The 27,603-nt window shown below is 35.1% G+C and overlaps 1 protein-coding gene across 4 annotated transcripts in view; it reads right to left on the reverse strand.

The window, feature by feature from the left end:
- The window catches only part of ATP2B1 (ATPase plasma membrane Ca2+ transporting 1), a 74,619-nt gene that overhangs the window by 10,921 nt on the left and 36,095 nt on the right, over positions 1 to 27,603 (reverse strand). The window contains exons 9-20 of one of the 4 annotated variants that reach the window (XM_059080659.2): positions 25,649 to 25,891; positions 23,979 to 24,220; positions 20,702 to 20,939; positions 15,364 to 15,543; positions 14,644 to 14,731; positions 14,165 to 14,271; positions 6,662 to 6,853; positions 6,218 to 6,431; positions 5,544 to 5,755; positions 4,063 to 4,170; positions 2,076 to 2,258; positions 1,601 to 1,687 (exon numbers count right to left, since the gene is read on the reverse strand). In XM_059080659.2, the coding sequence (XP_058936642.1) occupies positions 1,601 to 1,687; positions 2,076 to 2,258; positions 4,063 to 4,170; positions 5,544 to 5,755; positions 6,218 to 6,431; positions 6,662 to 6,853; positions 14,165 to 14,271; positions 14,644 to 14,731; positions 15,364 to 15,543; positions 20,702 to 20,939; positions 23,979 to 24,220; positions 25,649 to 25,891 (2,094 nt within the window). Of the gene's footprint in view, positions 1 to 1,533; positions 1,688 to 2,075; positions 2,259 to 4,062; positions 4,171 to 5,543; positions 5,756 to 6,217; positions 6,432 to 6,661; positions 6,854 to 14,164; positions 14,272 to 14,643; positions 14,732 to 15,363; positions 15,544 to 20,701; positions 20,940 to 23,978; positions 24,221 to 25,648; positions 25,892 to 27,603 lie in introns of all 4 variants that reach the window. The other 3 variants (XM_067009850.1, XM_067009851.1, XM_059080663.2) reach the window with 3 other exon arrangements.

The following is a 27,603-nucleotide window of genomic DNA, read 5'->3' on the forward strand; positions in this document are numbered from 1 at the left end:
ATTATAAAGACTTTAACGTTAGACCTGAAACAATAAAACTCCTAGAAAAAAACACAGATGGTAAGTAAGCTCCTTGACATAGGATGATGATATTTTGAATCTGACACCAAAAGCAGAAAAGCAAAATTTAACAAGTGGGATTACATCAAACTAAAAAGCTTCCACACATTAGAGAAAACTATGAACGAAATGAAAAGGCAACCTACAGAATGGGAAAAATATGAACAAATCATATATCTGATATAGGGCCAATATCCAAAATATACAAAAAACCTGTACAACTTGATAGCAAGAAAGCCAAACAAACCAATTAAAATATGGTCAAAAGATCTAAACAGACATTTTTCCAAAAACTATCTACAAATGGCCAATAGGTACATGAAAAGATGTTCAACGTCACTAATCATCAGGGAAATGCAAATCAAAACCCACAATGAGATATTACCTCACATCTGATAGGATGAAACAGAAACAACCTAAGTGTCCACTGATGAATGAATGGATACAGTATGGTGTGTACACACACACACACACACACACACAGGAACATTATTTAACTATAAAAAAGGAAATCTTGCTATTTGTGAAAACACAGATGAACCATGAAGGCATTATTATCTTAAGTGAAATAAGTCAGACAGAGAAAGACAAATACTGTATGATCTCTCTTACATGTGGAATCTAAAAAAAAAAAAAAAATGAAACCCAAACCAAGCTCATAGATACAAAAAGCAAATTGGTTGCTGCAAGAGGTGGGAGGTGGGCAGTAGTGTGAGAAATGAGAAAACTTAAAAAAAAAAAACAAACTGAAAAATAATTAAAAGAAATGCCCTTCCCCTACTTCTTTGGAAAACTTAATAGAACATTTTCTTATCTAGGAAGCAATTCTAAATTAAATTGATTATATAAATGAAAAAAACCCACATAAATACCAAAGAACTTTGAAGCTTATACAGGGATGCAGTCTCAAAACAAAACAAAATAAATTAAAAATTCACAGCAAGGCCATAAAGTCCAAGCTAAGAAGGCAAACACCTGGCTATATGCTCAGAACTTTTCTTCAGAGTACTAACTTACTTTACAAACTGAACAAGATACAAGTTAGAATGCTTAAGTTCATTTTTAGCTTTAAAAATGCAATTTCTTGGTTCTGTTAGATCAAGTTTCAAATCACATGCTTTTGGGAATCATGCAGTATGGAACATGTTTAAAGGCATATACTCAAAAATTTATAGTCGTTTCACAAATTCTAAGCTACAATTTTATTCCCCATATTAACTATCAGAGTTAGCATAGAGACAAGCTCACAGATTTCATGTCTTATCTTTGGTTGCAATTGTTCCACCTGTTATCTAACCCTCTAAGAAATAAAACAACCACAACGACAACACTTTGAGGTCTCAATCCACTTTACGAAAAGAAAGCTTTATGAAAAGCCTGAACAATGAATTTAAACATTAAGGAGAAAATGAGAAACGTTAGGTGTGTGAAGTAGGAAATGTTAATTTCATGCACTTAGGAACACACACTCACACCCCACAGTAGTAGAAGCAGTAGAAGAGGAAAACACTACATGTGTAGGGGTAGAAATATTTGTTACATCATGATGCTGGCTGGCGATGGAGGGTTGCCGCCTTAGAGCCCCCTGAATGGAACTTCCACTCTGGAAAGCATTCACTACATCCATCTGCAAGGAATCAGAGATTGTGACAGCTTGCTCAGCAAGAGAGAGAGAGAACAAGAGAAAGGACCATTCCATCTATCAACATATAAAAAGTAAAGAAAAAGGCACTTTTTACAGAGCAGATAAATAGGCAAGAGTAGCATTTGGAGATGAAGTGGGGGGAAAAAAGCTAGGAAAAAAGGAGCTTAGGGGCATATAGACACATTCTTTCATGGTCAGTTAAAACTTTCACCCACTCCAGGCACCAAGTACTATTTTTCAAAGGAGTAAGTTTTGTGGGTTGGGGAGGCTAGAAAGGAAGTGAAGGAGCACATTCAAACCTCCTCCCCAGGTCCGAAAGCCCTTGGCTCCTGCGCCCATCGTCTCTCCTACCTCTCCACCAGACCCATACCTGCGTTTGAATTCTGTTCAGACCTCTAAACCACAAGATCTGGCCACGCCGTAACTCCCGCTCAGCGTGATCAATCTCTTCCACGTCCTCTGCTAACTCCTCCTCAGGTATTTCTTCCTTTTGTGTTCCATGACCAGCTTCTTTTAGGAATTTTAAACGGCTAGTTGGAATTGTTGAAATAAGCTACAACACAGGGGAAAGAACTTAGAAACAAATCGTATCAAACTACAATTAAACTGATCAACTTTAATATAAAAAGGTATGGAAAGTTGCAAGTATAGCCAACTATCTTTACCAATGAAGCAATGAGCTCCTGTCCATCAGAGGCTTTCTTTCTCAGAACAAAAAATATTCTTCTCAGCTACACAAAAGATTTAAGTTTGAAGGCTAAAAAGTTTTCCTGAATGGAAATAACCTGATTACATTTTCATATTTTATTTAGGACATTCAAGACAGTAAATTATACAACCACGATTTGATATATACATATTTTCTTAAACTCATATTAATGATATTTATTTCAAATAAAATAGGTGATCTTATATGATGCAAAAGAAGTTTACATTTCATTAGTGTTTTAAGAATTCAATGAGAAAAAACATAGCAAAATTCAGAAAATCTTCAAGGCTGAGCTGAAAATAGCTTTTGTTTATTGAATGTATTTATTTTCATTAAGTACAACTATTTAAAATTGAATTAATACTGATTGAGAATGACACCAAACAGGAACAGATGCCCGAGAAGACATAAAAAATACCAAAATACCAATATGTATTAACTTATAGGGGTTCACAGCCATTCCTTAAGGAAGCTGGGAGAACAGGCATGCAGTCAGAATCAGAACTGCTCAGAGAACTTCTAGTCCAACCACCTCATTTTAGAGATGAAACAGGTTCAGAGATACTGGAAGTGACTTGTTAATGGAGTGACTAAGACCCTAGGTTTCCTGACCAACAAAATCAATGCTTTCTACCACTGCACACTTAAAATCAATAGACGACGTCAACCAAGGACAGTAACTGATGCCTGTTAGGCATGTACACTGTCCTGAATTTCCTCTTCCTGAAATTAGCCAGATTTGGGGGGAGGTTGTAGGGTTTGGTTTTGCCTGCGAGGGAACATTATAAAGTAACTAGAACCGTAATAAAAAAAAAAAAAATGTGGGCCGAGTACGGATCCTGCTTAAAATATCTCAATGAAAGAGGTCTTTATAATGAGTAAGAAGAGAAACCTCAGAACCTAGAAACAAATTAAGAAAAAGGTGAGATAAAAGGCACATAAAGACTGAGTTAAGGTTAAGTACAATCTGAATATTCAGTCTGACTGACTTGCAAAATGACAGTATTAGCTCACACCAGTTACACACCATAACATAGGCTAGTTTTCATTTATGAAAATGTTGGTACATATTCTCTATCAGTTTTATAGTGATGGTAATGGATTTAAAATGAACAGTACACACACTGTTACCACTTATCTTTTAAAAAATAATGAAATATACCTGCAAGTCAGCTATCCATAGTGAAGATTAAGGATATCAAAATTTTCAGGCATTGTATTTTATACATACACTGCTGAAGCCATTTGATCCAAATAATCTAAAATGTCATTTTGTGGCCTATTTTTCCAGATACCAGTATTTTTACAGAAACATTCTTCACATCAACTGAAACTCAAGATTTTTCCAATGCTACATTTTTATTAAATTACATAACAAAATGATAAAAAGCCTAAAGTCTATAATATTTTTATTAAAATATTAAATCTGAAAATGCAAAAAGTAGGTCATAGAGCAAAAGATACAGATATTAGCATTCTAACCAGTTATAAATGCATCAACTTAATAACAGTTGTAAAACTTGTTCTAAAAAACAGAATGAAAACTACTTAGAATCAAGTTATAGAACTGATTAAAGAATATACACACTAGAAATTTTTTTTTAAAAATCACTGTAGGTTTGAACAAAAAATGATGAGATTTTTTTACCTGGCCCCAGAGTAACGTTCCCATTCCTAGGAATATTGACCAGAGCCACTGTTCTATTGAAAGTTCTGAACAACTGAAAGGTTTTCCACCAAACTGCACAATTATTATCTAGAGGAATAATCAAGAATAAATTTATTTAGTGAAGTTGTTGACTTATACTCTGGCCCATGCTCCTTATCTCATCGTGGACTTGTAATGAACAGACCAGTAGCCGGTCCACAGACCACACTTTGAGTAGCACGAAGGCACTGAAGAATGACACCCTACATCAACTGTTTAGGGTATATCAACCTATGCGAGGAACTAAGTTTTATCAGACTTGCTTGACAGAGAGACAGGCAGTTACATTTTTGCAATCCCCATATATTAAAAACAGATAAAATAAACCTAACTTTAATAGTAAGTAAAAACTAAAATTTTAGCATGTCATGAACAATGATTTTTTTATAAAATACTTCCAGAAACTACACAACAAGTAAGCAACACTTCCCCTAGAGTTTATAGAAGTTGAAAGCTAAAACAGAAACAGTTTGCACAGAAATTATTAAGTCTAGGGTTTTGGTTTTGGTATCCATAGTACACAAGGTATAGACTGAATAAACTTCAAAATTCTTAGATCTTCCCTTTTGAAACTAGCACCATCCTGTTTGATTCTATTGTTGAAAAGCTCACCTTTTAAGTTTAAATCTTACTGGGTTTACTGGCTTCCTGGTGTGAATATGCACCATTCACTTACCTGCTTTGATTCCAGATTCTGCTATTAACAACCATTTACATAGAGGAATACCACAGAATACAAGATGATGTAAAAACATAGGTATGGTATATAATTATATAAAATTTACCATACGTAAAGTGATGCTTAGTTTTGTCCTTAGAATGACCTTTATAAAAATGGGAAAATTCGGTCCTTTCTATTTCATCTCAACCGCACTTCTCACACCCCATTCTCCCACTCCTCTTTTACCTTGTTTTGACATTACAAAATGGAAAACTGGCACATACCAAGTCTGGAAGAGGCCGTTCAGAATCACATGGATTTTAAAATATTCATTTCAAAACCTTTTATTTTTTAATAATGAACTCAACTGTACAAATACAACTACTATTAATTGCTAGAAGCAATTAAGGGATCACTCTAGTTGGACTAAAAAGTGGTTGACTGTAAGACTGGCCTTAAATAATATAAAAATTACAACAGTTTTCATAATAACAATGTAGAATAATCAGAATCACAGTGAGTGTGAAGTATCACAGCCACAGAACCAGTAGTGCAATTAAAGTAGTATTAGTTTAATGTACTCATTCACATGTAGAATTTCAGGATGGGGCAAATTTTCACTCGAGTTCTTTTCATGTCATCAAGGCAATACACAGAAGGCCCACACATTGCAGTCAAGTAGTTTCTGGAACAAGCCACCTGTTCACCTAAGATCTCCACATAATAATCATATTTGAAACTATCTTTTACAATTACCCACCTGTACCACAAATGTGCCTAAAACAATTGTGCAGAAGATGGCATTATTAAAGATTCCTTCGAACACATTTCTTTCACCATGAATTTTCCGAGCATTTATTTCGTTGAAAAGTTGCATCAGTACAAAGGTATTAAAAACAATAGTATAATGTTCCGATGGAGGAGCATGCAAAGGAGCATTTCTTCCACTATCAATATCAAAAAACTTTTCTCCTGAAAGAATGAAAAATTACCATTTTGTAATCATACAAAATAATTTAACATTTCAAGGAAGTATGCAATAAAACCTAGTCAGACCTTTGTTTGCTCTCAAAAGGCAGCACAGAAAGAGCTGGAAGGGACCTGGGATTCTCTAGTACAACCCGCTTTTATTTTATGCATGAGGAAAGGGAAGTCCCCAAAACTATGGTGACATGTTCAGGATCACATATCTAAGTTACTGGTAAAGCCAAGGACAAGAAATTAGGACTCTTTTTACTCCCCCTACTGCCCCAATCTATCACACTGCCTCTCAAAATGTACTAAGGATCCACTGATAAACAGAAGAAATTGAAGATAAATGGGGAGTCAGAAAGAAAACAACTTATGTTCTTGAAAAATTTGTAACATTAAAACCATCTGGGATATTAGCTTGGAACAGAAACAACTGAACTTTATCAAGCATTAAATTCTTACCAGCAAACAAGAGTGTAAAGACTACTACAAGCTGATAGAACGCATGACCCAAAATATTCTTCATCATTGTGCGTGAGATGAGAGGCTTATTTCTACCATAAGGTTTACGAAGCAGGAGAGACTCAGTGGGGGGTTCAGTTGCCAGAGCCAGGGAAGCGAGCGTATCCATTATGAGATTTACCCACAGCATCTGCACAGCCTTAAGCGGTGAATCCTAAAAAAGACAGGTTTCTTAATAGACATTTACAACTATTCAGGGACTCCGCAATTCTCAGGAAGCCGTTTCTATTTAAAAACTTAACAGAACAGGATTGCATTTTTATATTAATTAACCTAAAGTACTAAGCTTCAACTTATTTAAATATTTAAGTACTTTAAAAAGGCAGGTTATACACATCTTTGCTCTAAAATAAACACGTTTTAATGAATAAATTGTCAACCTACTTGAGTAATACAGGCGCCCGTGAAAGCAACAATCACTGCTACTACATTAACAGTAAGCTGGAACTGAAGGAATTTTGAGATGCTATCATAGACATTTCGTCCCCACATAACTGCTTTAACAATGCTTGTAAAGTTGTCGTCTGTGAGAATAATATCAGAGGCTTCTTTAGCTACATCAGTTCCAGCGATACCCTATTAAAGAAAATTTCTGTGAATTAGACTGAATGTTTAAAATATAACCTTTAAATATTTGAAAGGATAGTATATATTTTATAAACAAAATTTACCATTATACTTAATAATTATTGACTTAAATTTACCGTAAAAGGGGGTAATATAGTTAGTCTAAGATATTGTACTATCTCTCAGACATTCTACCTCAGCAGAAATTGAACATAATGAACGAGGCATTGACAATAATGTTCAAATTGAGTTTAAAAAAACAAAAAGAGGAATGGACACAGGCACTACCCAAGTTCCTTCCAAAAGTCACACTAAAAGTTTTTTCTATTTTAATTAAAAAATAAAAACTCACAAAGTCAAAAAGTTAGTGGGAAAAGAGACATTGCAAAAACATCTGAAGAGGCTGGAAAGCAGATAACCGAGTAGGAAGAAACTCAACAGACCCCAGAAAGCTGAGTCCTAAATCAACAGTAGGAGAGCAGAGTAGCAGCCTTTCTGTACTACAGGACTCTCCTATGTAAGGCTCAGGACTCAGCAGCACCAGGCAGCACTGGAGGTAGGGGTGAAGGCATGAATAAGAACAGGAGGATTCTTTTTTTTTTAAACATCTTTATTGGAGTATAATTGCTTCACAATGGTGTGTTAGTTTCTGCTTTACAACAAAGTGAATCAGTTATACGTATACCTATGTTCCCATCTCTCTTCCCTCTTACATCTCCCTCCCTCCCACCCTCCCTATCCCACCCCTCTAGGTGGTCACAATGCACCGAGCTGATCTCCCTGTGCTCCTGTGCTATGCGGCTGCTTCCCACTAGCTATCCACCCTATGTTTGGTAGTGTATATATGTCCATGCCACTCTCCCACTTCATCACAGCTTACCCTTCCCCCTCCCCATATCCTCAAGTCCATGCTCTAGTAGGTCTGTGTCTTTATTCCTGTCCTACCCCTAGGCTCTTCATGACATTTTTTTTCTTAGATTCCATATATATGTGTTAGCATATGGTATTTGTTTTTCTCCTTCTGACTTACTTCACTCTATATGACAGTCTCTAGGGCCATTCACCTCACTACAAATAACTCAATTTAGTTTCTTTCTATGGCTGAGTAATATTCCATTGTATATATGTGCCACATCTTCTTTATCCATTCATCTGTTGATGGACACTTAGGTTGCTTCCATGTCCTGGCTATTGTAAACAGAGCTGCCAATGAACATTTTGGTACATGACTCTTTTGAATTATGGTTTTCTCAGGGTATATGCCCGGTAGTGGGATTGCTGGGTCGTATGGTAGTTCTATTTGTAGTTTTTTAAGGAACCTCCATACTGTTCTCCATAGTGGCTGTATCAATTTACATTCCCACCAACAGTGCAAGAGGGTTCCCTTTTCTCCACACCCTCTTGAGCATTTATTGTTTATAGATTTTTTGATGATGGCCATTCTGACCGGTGTGAGATGATATCTCATTGTAATTTTGATTTGCATTTCTCTAATGATTAGTGATGTTGAGCATTCTTTCACATGTTTGTTGGCAATCTGTATACCTTCTTTGGAGAAATGTCTATTTAGGTCTTCTGCCCATTTTTCGATTGGGTTGTTTGTTTTTTTGTTATTGAGCTGCATGAGCTGCTTGTAAATTTTGGAGACTAATCCTTTGTCAGTTGCTTCATTTGCAAATATTTTCTACCATTCTGAGGGTTGTCTTTAAATTCAAGGTACCCTAAGGAAGTGAAATGGCCAAGCCAGATCACTTTACTGGGAAGTTTCTGGTCGATAAATCCCACTTAAGAGACCTAAGGCTTTCCAGATTTTCAGCTTTCTACTGGTAAAATATGCAGAGACAACCAAGAATCACTTTGACATCTGAAGAAAGACAGAGACTAAAAACCTGAAAGACAGAGACTAAACCAAAAGGCATATGGAGACACAAACACTACACAGAGATAAAAGCTGATTTTTATTAAAAAATCAAATTCTTAGAAAGGCAAAAGGTCAGCAATGAAACAAGAACAAGAACTCAGAGGTCCAAAAACAACTCTTGGAAATTAAATATATGATCACAGAAATGAGAAAACAATAGAAGTTAAGGAAATATTCCTGCAAGATGACAAAGGTTTGGTAGACAGGAAAAATGAGACAAGATAATAAGGTAAGTCCAAGAGATTCAAAAATCAGAGGGGACTATTCCAAAAAGAAGAGACACTGGAGAAGACATAAGACAAGTATAAGAAAATTTCACAAAATTGAAGAAAATCAGTTTTCATAGTAAAAAGTTGCCCTAAGACAAACCATCACAACATTTCAGAGGACTGAGAACAAAGGAAAGACTTACATACCTTCAAAAAGTGTGTGTGGTGGGGGGCAGAGAAGGAGGTTCAAAATTCGAAATGGTATGTAATAACAATAGAGGTACAAATTCAAAATTCTGAGTGAAAATTATTGTCAACCTAGATTTTTATACCAAGTCAGACTAAGTATCAAGGAGGATTCTTTGAGGAGAGAATAGAGATTTCAGTCATAAAATTTATGAAAAAGTTTAACTCTCATGAACCCTTTTTCTCAGGGATCTATTGGAGGAGAGGGCTTTACTACATCAGAGAGTAAACCAAAAAAGACACTGACATCAAATTCAGGAAATTCAAAATCCAACATAAGAGAGAGGAAAAGGAAATTCTTAGGTATGGAGGAAGAAGAGACAGCTGTGTAGCAGGCTTAGCAAACAGTCCAGATTGAAGCACATCAGAAGATCTGGGAGAGGTATCTCTAAGAAGGCCAAACTGGTAAAAATGCCTGATGTCTCTGACATAATGAAAGGAGAATCTGGTGATGAATTAGTATTAAGTACATAAAAAACTAAGAAAATAAATAGATAAATAATTTAAAGATTAAAAAGTGAATTGAAAAAGAAAATGTATAGGGAATACAAAAAGTCGTGCAAGGAAGTAAAAGTAATTATAACAGACCACATGGCTCAGCTTGGAATAGCATTTCTAATCACAATAAGTACGGTATATTGACTGACCTCTAACTCTGATGGAAGAATAACAGGATAGGTAGTGTGCGTGAATGCATACAGGTGTCTGTGTGTGTGTGCCTGTGAAAGTGCTAAATCCTTATCTTCCTTAATGAAGAGTCATTAACAAATGCTTTATATTAAAAAAATTAAAAAAACTATGAATTGGGAGATTGGATTGATGTATATACACTATTGATACTATATACAAAATAGATAACTAGTGAGAACCTACTGTATAGCACAGGGAACTCTACTCAGTGCCTTTGGTGATCTAAATGGGAAGGAAATCCAAAAAAGAGTGGATATATGTATACATATAGCTGATTCACTTTGCTGTACAGTAGAAACTAACACAACATTGTAAAGCAACTATACTCCAATAAAAATGAATTAAAAAATATTTAAAAATTTAAAAACCCTTTTAATCATGCCATTTAGAGATACATGGAGGCAAACAACTAAGGAAACAAAAAGCAAAAATAGTTGATTTCCTTTAGTCAAAAAATTAGCTGGAAGAAATGATATGTGGTAGAGGACATAGTTATTAAGTCTTATAGAACTGTTTGACTTCTTAAATGCTATGCAATATTGTTTTGATAAACACATAGTCCAAAACAAGCTTTTCTCAAATTACTCCATGAAGGAGCAATCTTAATTTAAAATTTTAGCCTCTAACTCCTAATCTGTATACTTTACTTTTTTTTTTTTTTTTCTTCCTTTTTTCGGCTGCACTGCACCGCTTGTGGCATCTTAGTTCCCCCACCAGGGACTGAACCTGAGCCCTCCACAGTGAAAGCGCGGGGTCCTAACCACTGGACTGCCAGTGAACACCAGGGAACACCAGGGAATTCCCTGTATATTTTTTTAACGTGAAACATATTTAACACATCTAAACTCAACAGGTTTCCTTGCCTCTAATCATCCTCCATCTTTTGCAAATGCAAATCTCACACTCCCTTGTTCAAAATCTTTTAAAATTTGAAAAGCTACTTTAAGATGTTAATTGTGTCCAAATAAAAACTAGTTTCATAGTGAAACAAGTTTGGGAAACTCTCCATCAAAAAACGTTAAAACAGCTTTTTATAAGCTTCTTAGAGCTGTATGCTAGCATGCATTGTGAATCTCCAAATTTGTTTTACTGCATCAGAAGTCTGCTTGGGAAGTGCTGATCTACAGGATACAAGAACAAATTCCTCATCTTCATATTCAAGGCCCTTCTGATCGTCACATTCCAGTACCCACCAACACCACACCCTCTTCTAGTGAAGTTAAACTACTTGTAATTCTCTGAGGGTCTCTTAGCAGTACTTTTCTCCCTCTCTCCATTCAAATGGCACCTCTTTCAGAAAACTTGCCCCAGTCTCTATAGGCAGAGTCAAGGATTTCTTCCTTGAGGTACTCCCTGTGCAGTGTTTAGTTCTTCACTGGCTGCCACCATGCTTCAATGATTTACTTCCTTGTGTGCTGAACCTTTAGGAGGCAGCAACTACTCACCTGTAGTGTTTCTGGACCAGAATATTGAAAACAGCTTCTTAATGTTTGGAGGAGAAACAAATTATTATTAACCCGAAGTCTAAAAACACTTTAAATTAAATGAAGATATTTTAATTACCTTAGGGAAGATATTACTACCACAGATGCATATTTGGTTACAGAAATACATCATGGCACTCAGTCTATGATGACAGAAATATCTGTACATGTGTGGTTAACTGAATTTTGGTAAGAATAATGCAATATAATTTAAAAAATAATGTAATCATATTTTAAACAGCATGGAAGCTTGCTATCTAAAGGAATTCTGAAAGGAGTGGCTAAACAGGGGAAAATGCCAGGCCTCTTTGCAATGTACTCACATTAGAGTCCTTTTAATTTACTGTTGTAAATTTTATCTTAATGTTGAATTTACTAAATGTAAGTGTATATGTGTGTATACATACACACACACACCTATATATATAGAGACAGAGAATACAGTGTTTTAAAATGCTATTTCTGCCTGAAAAATGAGAGAGGTTTAAAAAGAACTAATCAATAGCAATTTCTTGGGTTTCCCTAGTGGCTCAGTGCTTTAGAATCCACCTGCCAATGCAGGGGACACGGGTTCGAGCCCCGGTCTGGGAAGATCCCACATGCTGTGGAGCAACTAAGTCCGTGCGCCACAACTACTGAGCTCGTGAGTCGCAACTACTGAAGCCCACGCGCCTAGAGGCTGTGCTCTGCAACAAGAGAAGCCACTATAGTGAGAAGCACACACACCACATCAAAGAGTAACCCCCCCCCCCCCCCCGGCTCACTACAACTAGAGAAAGCCCGCGCACAGCAACAAAGACCCAACACAGACAAAAATAAATAAAATAAAATAAATAATAAATTTTTTTAAAAAGAGACACTTCATCACACACACACACACAAAAGCAATTTCTTGTGGGTATCTAATAAAAGTCCAAGACAAATAATTTTGTCTTTCAGTTTTAAAATGTGAAATTGAAGAACTGAACAAATATACAAAGTAAGTTCAAGCTTGAGCAAGAGTGCTTTCAAGTCCAAGCCACTATGCACTTATTTTTTTCTCCGTTCATTTAAAATAAACTTAGATATTTTTTTTGACATGCTACCTTCAAAAAAAAAAAGTGGTAAAATGCACCTAAAACTTTCAAGGCTTAAAAATCAAAGAGAGCAGCTGCTGTACTGTGTTTTTGTTCGAATTACTATATTTACCTGCATTTACTTAAAGCCCTTAGTATCTGCTTTAAACACCTAAGTTTTAGGAAGAAAGTTTTTGTTTTTGTTTTTTTAACATTAAAATGCATTGTATATAAATACCTTCCTGGTCAGCTGTCCAGATGAAAGTAGAAGTAAGAATCCTGCCAAATGCTCAAGAGCAGCAATGAGTGATCCCGTGTTTCTAAAATGAATGATCCTGTTTTGCTTACAGCCAAAGGAAAAGCCCTTAAATATTCCTTATCCCTTCAGCTTCTTCTCCCAGATCTTCAGAAGTTCACACCAATGCACTGCTTACCATAATAAGTTCGGGATAGGGCAGGGTGGGAATCTTTGGGTTCACAGCTATTGGTTGAGGGTACTTTACCCATATCATTTCCTTCTTCCATCTCCCTCACTCCTGTTAAAAGGCAGCTACCATGTTGGTGGTTCTGCTAAACCCCTATTTTAGCAGCAAAATACCAGGGGGACAAATTACGCAAATAAACATCGGTACACGTAAATATTCTCCTTCCTGAAACACTTGGGGGCACACTGTGTTTCAGAATTCAAAGTCTCTCATGCTTTAGAAAGATAATGAGGCACATACCTTCTATCACAAATTCTCCCAGATAGGGTTAGCATCCCATAAAAACACATTAATATCTCTACAATGACTATGAATGTTCATATTAAGTGGGACAAATAACATCCTCATATCATTCAGAATATTTTTTGCAATCAAATGATTCTGCTGCAAATTTAGGAAAAAAAAATTCAGTTTTCAGATTTTTGGATTTGAGAATTGTGATTATGAACCTGTATTTTCCAAAAATGAAATAAATCAAATTAAAATTAAATAAAATACTTAAATTTTCTATGGCACTGAAAGTACAAAGATTCATTCCTACACTGAAAAATTAGAAGGACTGGATTCAAAGATATAAGAACCTAATTTCAATCATTAAACATTTATGTAGCATATGTATTTTACGATACCTATTTTATAGTAAATATTTCATCAGTATTATGGCTACAGTATAAAGAAAATAATAATGAAATGCTAAAATTTCCTAGCACTTTTAATAATCAAATATAAATTGAGAATTTGGGTGGGGTACAGTAGATCTTTTTTTCAATCAAAAAAGATTACAAAAATAAAAGATTACATCTATTATACATGAAATCATTATTATTAAAAGTTACTCTTAAGACATTTTCAATTGAGTGGAAGATTCTTAATCATATTCTTAATTTAAATACATATAACTGTTCTAAGCCTGTCTCCTATTTAAGAGGACTGCTGTAAGGTTTAGATGAGATGACAGACATTTAAATATTTTACAGAGTACAAGGTAAATGTATGATATTATTATAACTGTTCAAAAGAAGTCACGTCATCTTCCAGCATCAAATAAAAGTATTATATAAACTAATTAGACTTATAAACCAATTTAGGCTTACATATTATCCCTCAAGCTACTCTTGAGGGACAGTGTTTAAAATCAACAGTAATTTAGTAACAAACAAACAAACCAAACAAACAGAAAAGCCAGCCAGTAAATTACATCTGAATATTTGAATTAGGTTAAGTTCCTACCATTGCAAATCCAACATCAGCTTTCTTTAATGCTGGGCCATCATTTGTACCATCACCAGTTACAGCTACAACCTGGCGTTGTTCTGAGACAGTGCTGTCAATTATACCTGAAATAAAAGTAAGTATTTATGCTGTAAAAACAATCTGTTTAATTAATAAAGTGATTCTGCAGAATATGCTAGCTAGCCAGTTTTACAGACTCAAAGTTAAAAATAAATAATTAAACACAGAGAAATGGAAACTGCTGAGATGTTGGGCAAGGAACAACTCCAGAAATTGTTGTATTAGGAGTTATATCCTGTTTTAATCACTGAAGATAAACACAATTCACCTAAGGTATCAAAAGGAAATGTATTTAGATTTTATTGGAGAAGATGATATCCACGATTCAATCTAATATTCAGTATCTATTACTATTTTAGGAAGCAGAACGCATTTCTCTATTAAGAAATTGCAGAGTAATTGTAAAATCTACTCACCTTTAACCAGTGTATGTTTGTCAGTAGGAGATGACCTTGCGAGCACTCGAAGCTTTGGCCAAATCTTGTCTATCCGCTCTTGCTCAATCTATAAATTTTTGTCAAAGTTAAAACGTGCCCAAGCCTAGTTTTCTAATTCCAAGTTAGCGACCTAGCATTTGTATCAGTGGTTCTCAAAGTGTGCTGGACAGACCAGCGGCATCGGCAACTCCTGAGAACTTGTTAGAAGTAGAAATTGCTGAGTGAGACCCAAGGCTTATCTTATAAGACACTCTGAGGTGGGGCCTAGTAATCAGCGTTTAAAAAAGCTCTCTAGTCACTCTAACGCAGAACTGCTGTTATATATATCATTAAAAGATCAAATTCTAACCATCTCCCCACTGCCTATGAAAATGGAAACTCCTCAGCGTAAGTAGTGCAGGGTTTGGGGTCCCCTAAAATATGTTCCATAGCAACCTTTCCAAACTCATCTCCCATTACTCGCTTACACATATTGTACTTCTTGGGGCCAGACTGAAAAAATGAAGTGCTCACTCCCTTTAGGGAAAATTTCTTTATCACCTGTCCCCTTCATTTCCTAAAATGCTACTGTTTTGCTTCTCGGGGTGAGGGCTGCACTGATCCAGGTGTGATGCCTAACACGTAGTGCATATTCAAGATGTCCAATGAAATTGCTAATATACTAAAAATATATCAACTTAAAAAATAAAAAACGCTTACCTCTCCTTTTTCATTTCGTATTCTTCTGTTGAAATCTTTACCTTCTAAGCATAGGAAATCTTCCCCAGGATGTAAAATACCACATTTGGTAGCAATAGCCCGAGCAGTGTTAATATTATCACCAGTGACCATCCTCACAGTAATTCCAGCTCTCTGACATTTCTTTATTGCATCTGGCACCTGGATAATGTGGAAAAAAATTCACATGATGAAAGAAAATTAGTATTTCCAGGGTGGGGAAAAATCCCACCGAACAAATATACCTCATAGTCCCACAAATGACAACTTTAATTACATCTCAAGATATTATTTCTTGAAGTAGTCCCAATAATCTCTTCTTTCCCCCTCCACTGCCACAGTTCTAGTTCAGGCTTCACTTTCAGTTATCATCTGACTTAATTTGCTTACATTATTTATTTGCCAAAGGCTTTTTAAAGTACCTTTTCCCCCTAGCAACCATTAGGCAATTCTTTCCTGGTTGGCTTTCCACCGTTCTGGTGTTACTGCCCAGACCACACCAGAGTAAAATGTTGGTGTTCTTTGGGGTTAAGGTAGGCTCACTTGTTTTTCCCCATTCTTAATCTTTTAAGGGTTATCTTACCTATTCTGGAACCTCCAACTACTAGCTACATGCTAGTAACTTTCAGACCTACATATTTTTCCCAGCTCATTGTGAGAGCTGGATTCCTAGTTCCATCAGAAAAGTAGACATCAGAATTTGGAAACCATGTTTTCTACCTAAGAGAAACCTAAGCATTATCTGATATCTTCAATCTCTTTACCCTATACATCCTCAAGGGCCAGTGAGTCCTGCGATTCTACCTCAAACCTTCCCTGTACCTGGTCTCCAATGTTTGTTGCCTGAGCTACTGCAATAGCTTTTTAAAATTGGCATCCCTGTGTTTATGTTTGCTTCCCCTTTAAAACATCTGTTATACCCGACAATACAGTTCTTTTTTTAATGTATTTTCTCAAAAATATATGATTCCTCAACTGTTATACTATAAACCACAAAGTTCTCAGTATAACAGAGTGTCACACTTGAGCTTCAGAGTAGCTACCTAGTAGATAAAAAACAAGGATTTACTATATAGCACAGGGAATTATATTCAATATCTTATAATAACCTATAATGGAAAAGAATTAAAAAAAGAAAAATATATGTATAACCGAATCACTTTGTTGTATACCTGAAACTAACAGAATATTGTAAATTGACTATACTTCAATTAAAAAAATACAAGATGATCAAATATTGCACTATTGATCACTCTTACACTAAAAAAAAAAAAATTCATTGTTTAGGTGAAATGCAAATTTAATTGGGTGTCCTGTATTTTATCTGGAAACCCTACTCTAGATCTAACTACCAGTTCACAGGAAATAGAAGGAATGCAATTGGCAAAATCTATTATAGAATGTAGAATACTCTCTAGGACACGTGTCCTTCTACAAATAATTTCCAAAGAAACAAGTTTACTTGCTAATTGAAAGAAAAAAACAATTTGTTCTTTGACAGTGAAATTGCAAGAATGGAAAAGGGAGGAAACCTACAGATCTTTTAGATTAAAAGAGACTTGAGAGTCATGGCAATAAATTTAATGTGTGGATTCTGGACCCTGATTTGAATAAACATTTGTGACACAATTTAGGAAATTTTAAAAATAATGAATATTTAGGAATTATTGTTAAAAGTTTTAAGTATCATGGTTGTGTTTCACAATAGAATTTTAAAAAAAAGAGTAGTTTCCTAGATTTATCTAAATTTTTTTCTACTACACACAGCTTGATAGATGAATAATCAATGTATTATTTTTGTGCCTCTGCTTCTGTAATTCTCTTTGCCTAGAAAATCCTTTCCTGTTCTTCTCTAACCAGAAAATCCATGTCGATCCTACTAGAACAGAGGTCGCAAATGCAAATACCCACAGGGCCATGCGGGTAACAGAAATGAGGAAAAAACACTGAAAGTGACAAATCCAAGACAATTCTAATAGAAGAGCACTCAGCTCTAGTCTTTTTTTTTTTAATCAGTGGAAATGTTGACAGAATCTATAATTTCAAGAGAAAGCAGAAACCCAGATTTGTGTGTACTCTCTCAAACCTGATGTTTTAAACACACACACACACACACACACACACACACACACACACACACACACACACACACACAGAGTCCACAGATAACTTGAGATAACTTGATTGAAAGCTAACTTTGGCCTATACGCTGTTTGTGACTTCTATTGTAAACAGTGTAAATGTAACATCTCTGGGAGCTTTCATGGCCTACCTAGACAGAAATGTGCTTTCATATTATACATCCCTCTATTGTTTAAAAAAATCAATATTTGATTTTGAAAACACTGGTCTGCCGTATAAATGTATTTCTCACTTCTCATCTGAGATAGAAAGTAACCCAGATTTGTCCATCTTAGTACTCACTGGGTGGTACCCTGAGATCATTTGGAATAGGAAGCAATGAATAAGAGGCAGAAACCGGTCTTGGTTAAAGCTATGTGGCAAATAATATTTAAGAAAGTAAACTAAATTTATTAATAGTCCACTAACCACCAAATACTTCCACTTAAAACTTACAAACTACCTCCATTTTTACAGATAAACTGAAGAGAAGCCAAGCACCTTGTTTAACTATCTATGCATATGCTTAAAGCTGGATTTATTCTAGATATCTAATTAATCAAGATTCTCTACATCAGAAATGTACAATCCAGAAGACCCACTTGGGAAAGCTACGTCCTATTAGATTGTCTCATTTTAGTATGAAAGCACTCATCTCATTTTGTGATACTGAAGAAATTAATTGTCACTTACATGTTTAAAAAAAGATAAAACTGTCCATCAACCTCAGTGCTAAGAACACAAAATGAGCAATACATTTTCCAAACGACAAAAGTTGAAAACATCCTGATTTAATATTATATTTAGATAAGATTTAAGCCATAAATCAATGTGTAAAACTTCGAACGGTTTTCCTTTGACCAAAGGTTGGCAAACATGATCCACCTGGATGTTTCATAAGCATCTGAAACTCCAGAACCCCAAACTTGATCTCTAAATAGGCAGCTCCGTCTGACTCTCTTATTACATTGGTAATACCATCTACCAGCCACTCAGTTATTCAAGTTGGAGACTGATTCCCCACTCCTCCAGAAGAGATCTAATTGTAGAGATACCTCAGTCCTAAGCTTACTGCTCTAGCTACATACTTTCCTCAAGAGATCTCCTTTAGCCTCATATGTAAATTCTCCAGCCTACTTCACTTTCAGGCTTCTAGGTTTAAGTGCCTGCTTGACATATAGTTGGATGTTTCAGAGATCTCAACAATATCAAAAAGAGTATATCCAAACCCAAAATATTCATTCCTATTGGTTCTACCTCTATTTACTTTAAAGTCATACCTTTCTTTCCATCTTCCCTGCCACAACTATAGTTCTAAGCCATGGTCATCTCTTGCCTGGGATCACTGCAATAATCTCATTGGGTTCCCTGCTTCTACTCCTCTTTTTCGTTTCTTACATAGTACCCCAAATACTATTTTAACAACCTGAATCATGTCACTTCCCAGCCTGAATTTCTTCAACGATTTCCCATTGAATTTCAGAATAAAATTCAGAGCCCTTATTGCCTAGTAAGGCCAAAGATAATCTTCGTCTGCCCTTTCTTGTCCAAACTTACAGCCACACTGGCCTCCTTTCCACTTTTGAAAATCTAAATACTTTCTCGCCTCAAGGGTCCTGTATTTTTTGTGCCATTTTTCTGGAATACTGTTCTTGCAGCTATTTACATGGCTGGCTCACTTTTAGCCACCAGACCTCAACTCAAATGTTACATCTCCAGATATCCTTAAGGTGGTCTCTGTTATCTTTATTTTATCACCCTGTGCATATCCTTTATAGCCCTTATCACACTTGTAATAGGCATGTCTGATGCTCCCCTGCTACCCCACACCAATTAGAATATAAGGCCTATGAGGGCAGGGGCCAAGTCTTATTCCTCACAGGATGTGTCTTCACTTGGCATACTACCTTTGTACCTATCACTTTACCTGTTTATCTGTTGTGTTACCTCTCTAGAGTATAAGTTTCCTAATTGTTTTTTTTAGTGCAGTATTTCCAGTTCCTAGAAGAGTGCCTGGCACTACACACTGGATGTTGAATCAATTAGTTGATGACAGCCACTGAACAAAAGCTGTTTTTACCTTTGTGCTTTTATTCATGTCACTTCTTTGCTCACAATGTGCTTACCGCTCACTCTCTCTCTTGGTCTAGCCAATACCTGTTCATCCTTCGAGACTCAAATCAGGTAATTAACCTCTAGGAAGTCTTACTTGACCTCTCTCATGGTTAACATAACACAGTATGGTCTTTTAAGCACATGTATTTTATACAGAGCTGGGTTTGAACACACTAGCTCTAATGTCTAGAGCTAACCTCTATACATCTCAATTTTTTTTCATCTTTCAAATAAGTAATAATACGTATAACTCAGAGGTGAATATTAAATGAAATAATACATGTAAAGCACTTGGCATAATATATGGCACACAGTAAGAATGCAATAAAAAGATATAATTACTTTAGAAGATTAGGGGCTCATGTTCTGTGCTCATATAACATGCTCTGCATATGTATCTAACTATGTACTAACATCCTGGTTATAATTATGTGTTTGTCCATCCCTGCCCAGGACAGTGACTTCTTTGAGGCCAGGAACCAGATCTCAAAAATCTTTATGTCTCCAGTATCTTAGCATAGTGGCTGGCATACAGCAGTTGCTCAATAAACTTTAAAAAAAAAAAAAAAAAAAAAGATTTAAAGAAGAAAAAGTCTAGAGCTGCGGACTGTCCAATATGGTAGCAAGATGTTTAAATATAAATTGAAAAAAAAAATTTTTAATTCAGTTTCTCAGTTGCACTAGTTACACCTCAAAATCTCAGTAGTTACATGTGGCTAGTAGCTATGATATGGAACAACAACACAGAACAATTCTATGGCTGCAGAAAGTCCTATTGGACAGTGCTGGACTACAGACCATGAAAACAAATAACTTAATGGCATTTACTATGTAATTTAATATAAATATCAATTGAAAAAACCTACCCAGTTCAAGGCACTGGTTATGCTATAAACACACAGGATCCCAAAGAGAAGTTATCTAATTAAAAACCATAAACAGCACATGCATCACAAGCACTATTATTTCACTTATCTTGGATTCACATAGGAGAGAAATAAAATCACAAACACTAAGAAGTTTACTAGAAAACTCGTTATAGTTAGTGCCTTCTGCACATGCAGAACACAGAATGTTTCACCACCTCAGGTCTCACAGGGTCTTCAATCCCCACAACAGCAATGCATGTAAGGCCGGTGACAATATCATTTTCATTATCCCATTCTGGTTCTGGTTCTCCTGCTGGGAAATCTCTGAATGCAAGACATATGGTTCTCAAGCCTTCTGATGCCATCGGTTCAATCACAGTTTTTACAATATCATCACGGTCCCTTGGTCTGAATACTTTTGCCTCACCATTAGCACTCAAGATTTTGAAACACCTATAAGGAAACGTTGAATCCAAACATCAATAATTAACAAAAATAATGGTTAATGCCATTTAAGTGAACTGGAAGGGCTAGAATCATGGAATCTGATTATCTGGAATTCAGAGAATTACATATGTTGTGTTTTTACAGACTTAAATCATATTCACTTTTCACCCTCCCCTTTACAAAATACAGTTCTCTTTTTATGGTTCTCACTTGACCATTCTCCATTCAAGTTACTTTAGACACTTCTCTTTCGGAAATGCAGGGCTTCTAAATTTTCACAAAAAACCCCAGTGGCAGAGAAGAATAAACTATATGCCTGTTCATTTTGGTACAGAATTAGACATTAACTTTAATTAACACAAAATTTCCAGATATTTCCTTCTTTTAAAGTCAAAAGCCATGTTCAGTCAACCCTTACCTGAGATGCTGTTTCATCACCTATATTGTTTTAACCATGAAAGAAAAAAAATAACTTACTGTTAAAATAAGCACTCTATTAGAATGAGAGAGATAATGCCAAAATAGTTTTAGTTTCAGTGAAACTAACTACAACTCTTTAACTGTGTAGTAAATAAAAGTTACACTGTATACTTCCCTATTTAAAGTTTATTTTTTCACATTGCATCTTTATGTTCCTCTCCCTTGGTGATGCCACTGACTCCTGCTTCTATGCAGGTAATTCCCAAATCTCCATCTTCTGTTTTGATCGTTTTCCAAAGCTTTCCACTCTGACAGTCTACTCAGATGTTGTACCGTACCTTAAATTTACTGCATGCAAGACTAAAGTCTGTCTCCTCACTGCCCATTGAACTGACATCAACATTACTCTCAATAATTTCAATGTTAAGTCTAAACTCTCACCTGAATACTTCCTTTCTCCTCCTCATCTGCATAGTATTAACTCCTAAGTCCTATGTATTTGTCCTCTGAACAGTCTTCCGAATGTTTCCTCTCCTTTCTATTCCCCCTGCTACTCTACTGTCTTCTTCTGGCTCTTACTTCAAGCCAGAGCTACTGTAATAGGCTTTTAAATGATATCGGTCTCCAGCCATCCTTTCCCCTACCCCAACCCACCTTATTCCCTGATGCAAGAATTATCCTCAGTCCCACAGCTATGCTCATTCTGCTACCTGATGAAAAAAATTCTTCAGCTGCATTAGCTGGCCTACTTAACTGTTTTAACTGCTCAGGCTAACATTTAAGAGGCTCCACAACAAAAGTAAATTTCACTGTGGAAAGAGTTATTGTATACTTAAATACACTCCATGCTGGATGTTTCACATGCATTATTTTATCTCAGTGTCTTAGAATTGGTGGTCATCATCCTCTTTTTCAGTGAAGGAAAATGGAAGCCAAAGGAAGAATCTTCCCAGCATCCCAAAACTACTTAGTTGCAGAAAAGCCAAAGCCTGATGTGGTTTTGATTGAAAAATCTCCCCCAGACCATCTACTTGCTTCCCAGCAAGCCACAGATGAAAGATTTCTAACATTTCACAGAAATCAGATAACCAAGCATATGTAAAGGGAAGAAAGATGTCCTGTGGGCCACAAACGCCCATCACCACGCAGCTGAGCTGTATGACTATTAGCTATTCCCCCAATATGGTCTGCCTATTCCCATTTCCTTCCCTCCAGTGTGGCTTCCTTCAACTTGATCTTACTTCATAGCAAAACCTATCTTAAATGCTACACCCTTCATAGTATGACCTCTCATCTTAAAACTTTGTGTACATCTGTCATATTCTGCATTTTCATTTATATGTATTTTCTCTTAAACCTGTTAGGTTATAATCTGACAAGTGTTCATTAAGATAACACTGGATTATAATCCTCATATAAGCTAATTAAAATTGGAAATATTTTAAATATTACAATTTTAAGTGAGTTCTAATTTTCCAAAAATGCTCTTAATTTTAAAAAAAGTCTGTCATACAGAGTGAAGGAAGTCAGAAAGAGAAAAACAAATACTGTATGCTAACACATATATATGGAATCTAAGAAAAAAAAAAATGGTCATGAAGAACCTAGGGGTAAGATGGGAATGGAGATGCAGACCTACTAAAGAATGGACTTGAGGATGTGGGGAGGGGGAAGGGTAGGCTGTGACAAAGTGAGAGAGTGGCATGGACATATATACACTACCAAACATAGGGTGGATAGCTAGTGGGAAGCAGCCGCATAGCACAGGGAGATCAGCTCGGTGCTTTGTGACCACCTAGAGGGATGGGATACGGAGGGTGGGAGGGAGGGAGACGCAAGAGGGAAGAGATATGGAAACATGTGTATATGTATAACTGATTCACTTTGTTATAAAGCAGAAACTAACACACCATTGTAAAGCAATCATTCTCCAATAAAGATGTTAAAAAAAAAGTTTTCTACTTCTCTACTGGAATTTAAAAAAAAAATCAAAATAATTTCAACACCTGTAATAACAAAAAAGCATTAGGGAAATTATACATAAACATGTAATGTCAAAATTGAGGCGACTGGTGTGTATAAGGACAGTACAAAAGAAAAGATTACCATTCAAAATGACAGCAGATATTTAAATACGACGCTGCAGCAGCACAAATATGATAAAACCTCACTCTGATATAAAAGGATTCTCAAGATCTAGTTTTAATGCTTTGCTGTTCTAAACACTAATATATAATTCATTCATCACTATCTACAATGCAGTGTTGAAGACATAAACGGCAGTTTTTCTTCCCAGAGGCTTTTATTTTTCATGATCCTACATAACAATGGAGTCAACATGTTTAAGAACAAATATCAGTGTTCACTTCATTAAACCTAGCAGATTGAATGTAATGGGCTTATTTTCCCTGTAGCAAAATACTAAGAAATAAAAGAAGCTGGAGTATGAAAATGACAGAATACCCTGGGCAAAAGAGCGATACCATTAAAATATACTGAAAAACTCCAAGGTCCTAGCAAATGCCTGATATTCACAAAAAGAAAATAGCAACAATATTAACATAGTAGATATTCCATAAAGCAACTATAGTTAGCAAATTATTCATCTAAGCATTTTACTCTTACTTTTTCAGAATTATCTCAGATGCACCCTTGCTGAATATTCGATAACTTCCATCTGAATTTTTCAGGACAGTACTCATGGACTTTCTAACAGAATTGAAGGTGTAGACTTTGTACAGTGCTTCTTCTGGTATTTCATTTCTAACATCCTGATAATCCCGTTTTAAATCCAAAAGAAGTCCCAACAAGGCACATTCAGTTTTATTACCAACATGACGTGGTAATCCACCCTCTTTCTCTGGTGGCTATAAGAAAAAAAGGTTTAGAAGCTAGTATCATCTTGTTTCTCTACGACAGTTTAATTTATAATGTAAAACAGAACGAGACATTCTAAAACAAAATTATACAGAATTACATAGAAGACTTCTATTAGTTTTAGCATTTCAAAGAGGGACACAGAAAAAGTAAGGTAGAAAGAAGCTCTGGAGCAAAGATGACATGGATTCCAATCTCAGCCCTGCCAGTTACTAGCTATGTGAACTTTTGGCAAATTACCCAACTGCTGTGGTCCTTGGCTTCAGCATCTGGAAAATAGGAGCTCTTATGACCCAAGAATTAAATAAGACATGTAACTTTTAAAGTTCGTTCCTGACACATATGGGACTTAAGAAATTTTAATTCCTTTCCTTTTCTCTTGTTTTCACTGAATGTTTACATTAAATAATTCAAAACTAAATCTACTTCACCAATTTTTATGGCTTAAAATAAAAGTATAAGCATTAAAATGAAGCACTGTTGACTTAAATATATATAAAAACTTTATTTCCTTCATAGTATCTTCCCAAATACCTTCTTAGGTAATCATCCCAGCAGTATTAAGGGCAGATGTAACCATCTTTACTTAACAATTGAAGAAAGCAGAAACTAACACACCAGTGTAAAGCAATTATACTCCAATAAAGATGTTTAAAAAAAAAAACAAACACAATTGAAGAAAGTAAAGCTCAGACTTTCAGCTAAGGCAAAGCTAGATCTAGACTCAAGATCTCATAACTTTCCAGTCCAATAATCCAATTCATGAAATACTAATTTTGTTTATGGTCTTCACCCACAAATCACTAGAACACATATCAGCCAAACAATTTCATGCTTCATGTTACAAATAAGACTTTTAAAACTTGCAAATTTAAAAATATTTTATTCTAAGGTAGTACAATTCTAGAATTACTTTATTCAGTTAATCCCAAAAGGTTTAAGGATCACCTTATAGGTAGGATCTACTGAGAAACCAAACAGAGCATATAGCAAGCATATATAAAACATATTAAGTTGAAATCTAGTTTCAAAATCTTCTGTAGTAAATTGAGTTAACTTTCTATAGTAAGATGGACTAGTCTTTCACAAAATGAGCAAAGTAAAAATTTAAAATTAAGGACTTATTCTGGTTGTTAGGCTCAAGAGTTTCTAAACGCAGGAAATTCAAAATACAGGAGAAGAAAAATACAAATAGACGGAATGTATATGTTGATCAACAGATCTTACTAGTAATATAAATTGTATCAAAAGAAAATTAAATACAGTATATATGGATATATGCCTTTAAAAAACTTAACACAATTCATTTCTTCAATTTATAAATAGTAATGATAGAGCTTAAAAGCTACATACAGTCAAATCATCACAAATTGAAAAATTAATTTTCATATATAAATTAATTATTAAAGAAAGCTTACCAATATTTTTGATGTATAAGCACAATTCACAGAAATTCCTGTTACAAGGTAGGACAAAATATTTGGTGGAATAGCTTCTGGTTCAGGAATCTTTTTATAATGTTTTTCATTTATGTAAGCTTGAACAACTGTCATTCTGTTCATTGTCAATGTTCCTGTTTTATCTGAACAAATAGCTGTAGCATTTCCCATGGTTTCACAAGCATCCAGATGCCTCACTAAATTATTATCTTTCATCATTTTCTACAGTGACCAAAAAAAGTAGTTAAGCTACATATAAAACCAATGACCTCATCATATTAAAATGATTATAAACTGTTTTAAAATCAGAACTAAAACTCCCAACTTTACATGGATACACAGTATAAAGCACCAATTTAATACTGGAAGAATTTAGTATATTTGACCTATTCAAATAAGCTAAATAGAGTACTAGCTTTCATTGGTTTTAATCATTTCCCCACTACATAACATAATCTAGTAAGTGAATACAGATACCTGCACCCATATGCAAATCATGTTGACTATATGCCTCCAACACTTCTGTGAAGTGTCCTCAAATTACAAGAGGTATAGTAATTTGTACTCTAAGTACAGAGGTACTTACAGCCATGTAAGAGTATATAACACGTAAGGATTAAGTCTCCTTATTAAGTGGAAAACAAAAGATTCTAGTATCAGCCACCAAGGAAAAGGTAGCTTATCAGTTAAATATAGAGTTTGTGGGCATGTAGCTGCTTGATTTTTTTTTTTTTTAGTCTGATAGATTGAGGTAACATAACAAAACCAGAAAGGATCATTTTTATCTTTTCCATATGTTGGTATACTTGGTCTTCTCATCCTCAGGATCATCCCTTCCTCTTATTTACAAGAAAAAGATAGTTTCTAAAAAAAACCAAGAGTTTCACTGTAGCTCCAAAAAGCATTTAGGTTAAAATGCTTGATAACTGATTCTTAAAGCATACCTGGAATGGGTTAAAACCTGTAAAGAGTTATTTTACAAAGTATGTTCTGTGACTATTAATATGCAAAATACTGCAAGAAACTGATTCCTTGAAGAAATAAATATGGGGAAGGAAGATTACTGTGATTTACATTAATATGAACATTAAAAGAGAGAAGTTCTGCAGTAAAGAAAATGTGTTCAGTTTTGCCAAACACTAACAGAGGAGCCATAAGGACCACACCTCAATGAAAAGAAAAGTGACTGGTAACATTTGGGCCAAAATAAACATTTAATAAAAACTTAAAGAAAAATGCTCTTTTTATTTTCTATGAAAGGACTGCAAACCAATCCTGCCTATATCTTTTTGATCAATTGAAAAATTAATATCATTAATGACTATTCAAAGTGAACTAATGACAGTATTGATAAAATGACTGATTTTACCCATGTGTCTAAAACTTATGTTTACCCCAATTATTTCTAATTATTTTAAAACATCAAGTAGATGATTACACTGTATTTCATTATTACTTTGACACATTTACCATTTTACTTTTGAAACAAAAGATGTGAAATGCCTGAAAATAAACTCAAACAGTAAGCAAAAAATATTCTTAACATGACACATCTGTTGAAAATTCTTGGGAACACTGAAGATAAGAGTGCTAGAGCAGAAACTATGACCAATTACTTTGTATTGCTCTCTGTCAGTAATACTACTTAAGGAGAAATATTAATTAATATTAGAAAATTGATAAGAGCAGCATTTTTTCATCAGGTATAATTTTACATGTGAAGCCACCTTTTCCATATAAGATATAAAACTGATTAAAAATTAGATTAATAATCTTCAAACAGAATATTCCTTTAGGTAACCAGCAGCTAGCAAAGCCAATGAAGCTCATTTTTTTCAGCATTCTACTAAGAGAACAAGGAGGGGTTAGCTACCGTAAATGGAGTGGTCGGAGAAGGTGATATGTGAAGAGACCTGAGTAAAGTTAGAGAGCTG

Source organism: Kogia breviceps, chromosome 12 (genome assembly GCF_026419965.1).
Source record: "Kogia breviceps isolate mKogBre1 chromosome 12, mKogBre1 haplotype 1, whole genome shotgun sequence".
In the NCBI taxonomy this organism is placed as follows: Eukaryota; Metazoa; Chordata; class Mammalia; order Artiodactyla; family Physeteridae; genus Kogia; species Kogia breviceps.